This window comes from Loxodonta africana, chromosome 8 (assembly GCF_030014295.1).
Source record: "Loxodonta africana isolate mLoxAfr1 chromosome 8, mLoxAfr1.hap2, whole genome shotgun sequence".
Lineage (NCBI taxonomy): Eukaryota > Metazoa > Chordata > Mammalia > Proboscidea > Elephantidae > Loxodonta > Loxodonta africana.
The window spans coordinates 76,007,646-76,016,675 of NC_087349.1; the positions used below are offsets into that span (position 1 = coordinate 76,007,646).

Consider the following 9,030-nt stretch of genomic DNA (forward strand, 5'->3'; position numbering starts at 1 on the left):
TTCAGAGAAAACTTGGTTCAAGTTCCAACTTAGGCAGTCAGAGCTGGACTCAGGCAGCCAGGATCCTTCATTCTGCAGAAACACTCTACTAAATTAAAAAGGAAATTGTTTATCCTGAGGTGCTGTACACATTTGTCTTTTGAAAAACAAAAATTTTTATAAAGCTTACCAATGCGGTATAACCATTTGACACTGGGATACCAGTAGGTAAATTTACAATGCCAAAGGGTCCAGGAATTTAGCAATTTGAAGAATGAAAGTGAACAGAACCCTGGGATTTGTTTTACTTACTTCTTATTACGGTAAGAGAAAGAGTAGCTTCTTTCCAGGTAGTCTCACCTTTTTTATGTAATCAGGCACCTCTTCTAAGGTTTGGAATGACGTTTCATTGGGCTTCATCATGTAAAACATCATGCGGACTCCCTGAGAAACCGAAACATCCTGTTGGGCTCCAGGGCTCCTCATTTCTGCCCTTGTCTGATTCCCAGCTGGAGAATATTTGTGATTCAGTGGTTGTAGCCAGAGGCAGAACAAAGAGAACAAGATGTGCAGCACAGAACAAGCCCTTTGTCAGAGAACAGCTAGAAACAAAGCTCCATAAAGAGCTGGGCCAACAGCAGATTAGTGTAGCTAGACAGGAAAATACAGGATCAAGAACCAGTTAGTTCAGAGTTCAGTGGGCGGTCGCTGTCCCAGCAGCAGGCATGTGGGGTGGACCCAGGTATGTCCCAACAGTGCAGTTTGATTGTAGCTAAAGCAATATATGACTTTTAAAAAGAAAAGAAAAGGAAAAGAGGGAAAAATAATACCGCCTTGCAAAAAGGAAAAAAGAAAACGTGATAACACAGGTAAAATTTCACTCTGAAAAAAGTGCGTGGAAGCTCAAGAGTCAAGTAATGTGAGGGAAATTCGTCTTTTTCTCTCTTTCAAAATTCATACTGTGTTCCAGTTTTTAGTTTCTCCACAGAGTTATAGTTCCTGAAAATGCTCCAATCTCATTTAATAATATTTAGCTTGAAAACCAATAAGCACTGAGTATAACTCCGGTTATTGCCTAAATATTCCTGGATCTGAATCTTGTTATCTTCCGAATGTTTTCAATTCAACCAATTTTGAAGCATTTGGCTTATTATTTGACTAGTAACATCTTAAAATTCTTCTTTGTATTTATGGGGACTCCTGATTAAAGAAGGTGGCAAGATGTTGCTGTGAGACTTTATCTCTGTTTGTAGGAGGAATCGAAGTGATTGTAGACCAGAGAGCATTCGCTGATTGCTTCATCAGTGAGCCTATGGAATTTGTCAGAATAGCTTCACCATTTCACCTAAAATAACTGTGATGATCATCTTTTAGCTATCATCTCATCTGCCAAAAATGTGTTTGTAGATTTAAACAGTCAATGGATGATTGTTTTAGAAAAATACATAGAAACTATAGATAAGCAACGAATAAATTACTACTTAGAGACACTATTAATATTTGGTATATAGTCAGTTCTGCTATGAAGCAACATATACACGTTCCTAAAAATCATCATACTATGCAAAATTGTGCAATAAAAACCACAGGGTTTATGAAGAAAATGGGACTAGGATACAACACTTAAAAAATTCATAATAACCCTGTCATGGATTCAATTGTGTCCCCCCAAAACATCTGTCAACTTGGCTAGGCCATGATTCCCAGTATTGTGTGATTGTCCACCATTTTGTCTTCTGATGTGATTTTCCTAAGTATTGCAAATCCTATCTCTATGATGTTAATGAAGTGGAATTAGTGGCAGTTATAGAGGCAGGACTCAATCTACAAGATTAGGTTTCATTTTAACCCAATCTCTTTTGAGATATAAAAGACAGAAGCAAGCAGAGAGACACGGGGATGTCATACCACCAAGAAAACAGTGCTGGGAGCACAGATTGTCCTTTGGACAGGGTTCTTGAGTGAAGAAGCTCCTAGACCAAGGGAAGATTGATGACAAGGACATTCTCCCAGAGCCAACAGAGAGAAAGACTTCCCCTGGAGCTGGTGCCCTGAATTCGTACTTCTACCCTACTAGATGGTGAAAGAATAAACTTCTGTTTGTTAAAATCATCCACTTGGGGTATTTCTGTTATAGCAGCGCTAGATAACTAAGACAAACCCTCAAAGAAATAAAAGATCAGAACCTAATAAAAACAGTAGCACAGTTTTACACACGTTACGTGGTGTGGTGTTTAGTGTCTTTGTCGCTGGGGGCTGTAGAGTTGATTCCGAATCATAGCAACCTTATGTACAACTGAATGAAACACTGCCCAGTCCTGTACCATCCTCATAATTATTGCTATGCTTGAGCCCATTGTTGTAGCCGCCGTGTCAATCCATCTTGTTGAAAGTCATCCTCTTTTTTGCTGACCCTCTACTTTACCAAACATGATGTCCTTCTCCAGGGATTGATCCCTCCTGATAACATGTCCAAAGTATGTAAGATGAAGTCTTGCCATCCTTGCTTCTAAGGAGATTTCTGGTTGTACTTCTTCCGAGACAGATTTGTTCATTCTTTTGGTAGTCCATGGTATATTCAATATTCTTTTCCAACCCCATAATTCAAAGTTGTCAATTCTTCTTTGGTCTTCCTTATTCATCGTGCAGCTTTCACATGCATATGAGATGATTGAAAACACCATAGCTTGGGTCAGGCACACCTTAGTCTTCAAGGTGACATCTTTGCTCTTCAACACTTTAAAGAGTTCTTTTGCAGCAGATTTGCCCAATGCAACGCGTCTTTTGATTTCTTGACTGCTGCTTCCACGGGTGTTGATTGTGAATCCAAGTAAAATGAGATCCTTGACAACTTCAATCTTTTCTCTGTTTATCATGATGTTGCTTATTGGTTCCCTTGTGAGAATTTTTGTTTTCTTTATGTTGAGGTGTAATCCATACTGAAGGCTGTGGTCTTTGATCTCCATTAGTAAGTGCTTCAAGTCCTCTTTGCTTTCAGCAAGCAAGGTTGTGTCATCTGTATAACGCAGGTTGTTAATGAATGTTCCCGCAATTCCGGTGCCCTGTTCTTCTTCAGGTAGCCCAGCTTCCCGGATTATTTGCTGAGCAAACAGATTGAATAAATATGGTGAAAGAACACAACTGTGGCACATACCTTTCCTGACCTTAAACCACACAGTGTCCCCTTTTTCTGTTTGAACGACTGTCTCTTGATCTATGATATTTGGTATTATTTGAGAATTGGCTAGGGTATACCCATAGGCCCAAGGCTGTGATCTTTACTGAAGCAACTGCCATATCTTTCTTCTGTGGAGTGGCTGGTGGGTTCACACCACTAACCTTTCAGTTAACAGCCAAGCACTTAACCACAGCACCACCAGGGCTCCTTTGGCTAGGCTATAAACCAAACCAAACCAAACCCATTGCCATGGAGTTGATTCTGACTGACAGTGACCCTATAGGTCAGAGTAGAACTGTCCTATAGGGTTTCCAAGATCATAAATCTTTATGTGAGCTGACTGCCACATCTGTCTGCCTTTCAGTTAGCAGCCAAGTGCTTAACCACTATACCATCAAGGCTCCTTGGTTAGGCTATAGTACAGAGTTATTCAATTAAACAGTATTCTAGGAGTTGCTGTGAAGGAATTTTGTCCATGTGGTTGACATGTACAAACAGTTGACTTTAAGGAAAGAAGATTATCCTTGATAATGTGGGTGGGCCTCATCCAGTCAATAGAAAGGCCTTAAGAGAAAAAGCTGAGGCTTCCCTGACAAAAATATACTGCAGCATCAGTTCCTGCCAGAGAATTTCAAACCTGGTGGCCCATCCTAATTTCAGACCTTCCAGCCTGTGCAATCAAATAAGCCAATGCCAATTCCTTGAATTTAGTCTCTCTCTCTCTCTCTCTCTCTATATATATATAAAAATTTATATATATATGTATATAAATGTATGTATATATGCATACCCACATACAGAACCAGAGATGAACAGTATATATATGTATATAAAATCTTATATATATATGTAAAATTCTTCCCTGATATATCAAAATGTGGATCAAATACACATTTCCAAAACAAGTGTTATAGCATAATTGACTGTACTTTCAGACGGTTCCTGTTAAAAATAATACATATGGACACATATATTTATTTAACAAAAGCAATAATATTAGGCACTGTGTTTTATTACCTGCTTTAAAAACTTTTGAAATTGCAAGCGTATTGCATGGCAGGAGAAAAAAATCAAATATAGTGGTATATAAAGTAAAAAGTGACAGCACTCCTGCAGCATAATACACACATATATGCCTCCCTTCTACTTGATAGGCATAACCTCTCTTCTTAGTGGGCATTTTTCCTACCTTTTTTTTTTCCCTTCAAAGGCTAGTTGTTGTTTTTATTTTTCTATAAATACATTTACACATAGACTGTAAAGCAGTTGCCATTTACTCGATTCCAAGTTCTGGTGACCCCATGTGTGTTAGAGTAGAACGGAGCTCCATAGGAAGCAGATCACCAGGCTTTCTGTGGCACCTCTGTTTGGACTTGAATCTCCAACCTTTCAGTCAGCAGTCAAGCTGATTAACTGTTTGCACTACCCAGGGATTCCTTTTAAGTTTAAAGAAGCCAAGTTCAGAAGCAAGGGCCATGAAACAGATTGAATCAATGCCAGAAATAATACCCAAGGTAGAGGAGGAGGAAAAAAAAGTAGTTTGGCTTTTCCCTTCTTCCTGCCCACCAGCCTCCCAACAGTTCTTCCCACTGGCCTATGTGTAGAAAGCCAGTTAAGAGAGGAGCCTGTGAAAAGAAGTCTGCAGAAGCGGCCCTGACAATACACAGCAGTGCAGAAGAAGGGGCAGAATGGATCCAAGGAAAAGGTAGGCCAATAACCAGCACATCATCATAACCTAACTATTGCTTAATTTTTCTGCAGTTAAGTGGTTTTCCATTTTTAATTAATAAACTTAATGCAACAACAAACATCATGGTATAAATATCAGTACATTTGTGCGCCTTTTTTTGTATTATATATATTTCTAGAAGTAGAATTATGTTGTTTAACAGTATGTGAGATTATTACTTACTCTCCAATTCACCCCAAAATTGTCTTTCCCCCACATGCTTACTAACACTGGTTAATATCAATCCTTTACAATTTTTAGCCAAATGATTGATGAAAAATGGCATATTATATCAATTTGCATCTCCCTAGCGAGCATGATAAACATCATGATAAACAGGAGATTGAGGTTGTCAAGGATTTCATTTTGCTTGGATCCATGATTGACACCCATGGAAGCAGCAGCTAAGAAATCAAAACGATGATTTGTATTGGGCAAATCCGCTGCAAAGGATCTCTTTAAAGTGTTGAAAAGCAAGGATGTCATCTTGAAGACTAAAGTGCACCTGATCCAAGCCATGGTGTTTTTAATCACCTCATATGCATGTGAAAGCTAAGCAATGAATAAGGAGGACCAAGGAAGAATTGAGGCTTTTGAATTGTGCTGTTGGCAAAGGATATTGAATATACCATGGACTGCCAAAGGAATGAACAAATTTGTCTTGGAAGAAATACAACCAGAATGTTCTTTAGAAGCACGGATGGTGAGATTACGTCTCACATACTTTGGACATGTTGTCAGGAGGCATCAGTCCCTGGAGAAGGACATCATGCTTGCTAAAGTAGAGGGAAGGGTCAGTGAAAAAGAGGAAGACCCTAATGAGATGGATTAACACAATGGCTCCAACAACGGGTTCAAGCATAGCAACCACTGTGAGGATGGCTCTGGACCGGGCACTGTCCCATTCTGTTGTGCATAGGGTCGCTATGAGTCTGAATCTACTTGACAGCACCTAACAACAACAGTGACTTTGAACGTTTTTCCAATACGTTTATTAGCCACTTGAATTTCTTCACCTGTAATTTCTTTTTCTTAATATTTGTTGCATATGATTCCATTTTATTGTTTTTTCTATGTTAATGTATTTTATATATGTATTTTTCATATATGTGGATATGTTATATGTCAGTCTTTATTTTAATTATAATTTTGTTATATATATGTTATCATACAGCAATTGTAACTTTTGTTACTTTTCATTACTTTTTGCCTTTGAGTCTTAATAGGACAGTTTTTCTTCCCATAATTCTATAGAAATAATCTTCTATGCCTTGTAGAATGTTTACAAGTTCTTCTCTTGTTGCTCTTCCTTAGTTTTGTTTATGACATGAAGTAATTATTTTGCTTTATATGCCTCCTAACCAGCCCTGGTGGTGTAGTGGTTAAGTTTACGGCTGTTAGCCAAAATGTCAGCAGTTGGAATCAACCAAGCAGTCCTTGGAAACTATGAGGCAGTTCTACTCTGTCCTATAGGGTTGCTATAAGTTGGAATCAACTCAACAGCAACGGGTTTTGTTTTTTGTTTTTTTAACCAGTCTTACATAGATCACAATTCCCCTCACACCATTGTCTTTGTGGTTAGAGGCCGTCGAGTTGGTTCTGACTCATAGAGACCCCATGTATAACAGAACAAAGCACTGCCCAGTCCTGCGCCATTCCCATAATCATTGTTATACTTGATCCCATTGTTGTAGACACTGTGTTAATCCATCTCATTGAGGTTCTTTCTCTTTTTTGCCGACCCTCTACTTTACCAAGCATGATGTCCTCCTCCGGGGATTGATTTCTACTGATAACATGTCTAAAGTATGTGAGAAGAAGTCTCACCATCCTTGCTCCTAAGGAGCATTCTTCCTGTACTTCACCATTAAAAAAAACCAAACGCAGTGCTGTCAAGTCGATTCCAACTCATAGTGACCCTATAGGACAGAGTAGAACTGCCCTGTAGAGTTTCCAAGGAGCGCCTGGCGGATTTGAACTGCTAACCCTTTAGTTAGAAGCTGTACCACTTAACCACTACACCACCAGATCAATATTTTCACTCTATTCTATATTTCTGGATTTTGCAGCCTCTCCATTAGGTTCCCTTAGCATCTCTTCTGTGCTAGGACCACGTTGTCTTAATTACTATAGCATTATAATACACCCTGATAACTTGTAAAACAATTTCTCATTCATTAATTTTATTTCTCAAAAATTTTAAGCAATTTTTCAACATTTACTCTAATGGATCTGTTTAGAATAAATTTAGAAGAATCTTATTGGCATTTTAACTAGAACTGCATGAAATTCATGGATTAATTTGGGAAAAATTGACATAATAGACACTCTATAAATTTGTATGGAACAAATGAACATACTCACCACAATCATTTAAACTTAATTTTATGTTTAAATGATTTCAATACTTACTACCAATCTTTCTAATCCTTCCTTCTTCATTCTTGAAAGATTTTATTTTTCCCTTCATGCTTGAATAGATTTCAAATGTTGTTGCTGTTAGATGCCATCAAGTCAGTTCCAACTCATAGAGACCCTATGTACAACAGAGCAGAACTCTGACCAGTCATGCTCCATTCTCACGATCATTGCTATGTTTCAGTCCATTGTTGCAGCTACTGTGCCAATCCATCTCTTTGACAGTCTTCCTCTTTTTTGCTGACCCTCTACTTTACCAAGAATGATGTCCTTCTCAAGGGACTAGTCCCTCGTGATAACACATCCAAAGTATATGAGGCAAAGTCTTGCCATGCTCCCTTCTAAGGAGCATTCTGACTGTGCTTCTCCCAAAATTCATGTGTTCATTCTTCTAGCACTCCATGGTATATTCCGTATTCTTCACCAACACTGTAATTCAAATTCGTCAATTCTTCTTCTGGCCTGCCTTATTCATTGTCAGCTTCCATTTGCATAGGAGACAATTGAAAACACCATGTCTTGGGTCAGGTGCACTTTAGTCCTCAAAGTGATATCTTTGCTTCTGAACACTCTAAAGTTGTCCTTTGCAGCACGTTTGCCCAGCGCAATATGTCGTTTGGTTTCTTGACTACTGCTTTCATGGGCATTTATTGTGGATCCAAGTAAAATGAAATCTTTGACTACTTCAGTATTTTCTGTTTATCCTGGTGTTGCTTATTGGTCCAGTTGTGAGGATTTTTGTTTTCTTCATGGTGAAGTGCAATCCATACTGAAGGCTGCAGTGTTTGATTTCATCAGTAAGTGCTTCAAGTCCTCTTTGCTTGCAGCAAGGAAGGTTGTGTCATCTGCTTATTGTAGGTTGTTAATGAGTCTGCTACTGATCCTGATGCCATATTATTCTTCATTAGTCCAGCTTCTCTGACTATTTACTGAGCACACAGATTGAGAAAGCATGGTGAAAAGATAAAATCCTGATGCTCACCTTTCCTAATTTTAAACCACACAATATCCCATTGTTCTGTTTGAACAACTGCCTTTTGTTCTATGTACAGGTTCCTCACGAGCACAATTAAGTATTCCGAAGTTCCCATTCTTTGTAATATTATCCATAATTTGTTCTGATCCATAGAGTTGAATGCTTTGCATAGTCAATAAAACACAGGTAAATATCTTTCTGGTATTCTTTGCTTTCAGCCAAGATCCATCTGACATCAGCATTGACATCCCTCATTCCACATCCTCTTCTGAATCCAGCTTGAATTTCTGGCAGTTCTGTGTTGATGTACTGGTGCAACCATTTTTTAATTATCTTCATTAAAATTTTACTTGTGTGTAGTATTAATGATATCGTTTGATAATTTCTGCATTCTGCATCACCTTTCTTTGAAATGGACACAAATATGGTTCTCTTCCAGTCAGTTGGCCAGGTAGCTGTCTTCCAAATTTCTTGGCATAGACAAGTGAGAGTTTGCAGTATTGCATCCTTTTTTTGAAATATCTCAATTGGTAATTCTTCAATACCTGCAGTCTTGTTTTTTGCCAATGCTTTCAGTGCAGCTTGGACTTCTTCCTTCAATACCATCAATTCCTTATCGTATGCTACCTCCCGAGATGGTTGGCTGTTAACCAAATCTTTCTAGTACAGTGACCCTGTTTATTCCTTCCATCTTCTTTTGATGCTTCCTGTGTTGTTCAATATTTTGCCCATAGAATCCTTCAGTATTCC

The 9,030-nt window shown here is 38.5% G+C and overlaps 1 protein-coding gene across 1 annotated transcript in view; it reads right to left on the reverse strand.

Moving 5' to 3' along the window:
• Nucleotides 1-465, reverse strand: part of AGMO (alkylglycerol monooxygenase) — a 205,739-nt gene extending 205,274 nt beyond the window's left edge. The window contains exon 1 of the mRNA XM_023544382.2: nucleotides 340-465. Coding sequence (XP_023400150.2) covers nucleotides 340-465 — 126 coding nt within the window. The remainder of the gene's footprint in view (nucleotides 1-339) is intronic.
• Between the last annotated feature and the right edge of the window lie 8,565 nt (nucleotides 466-9,030).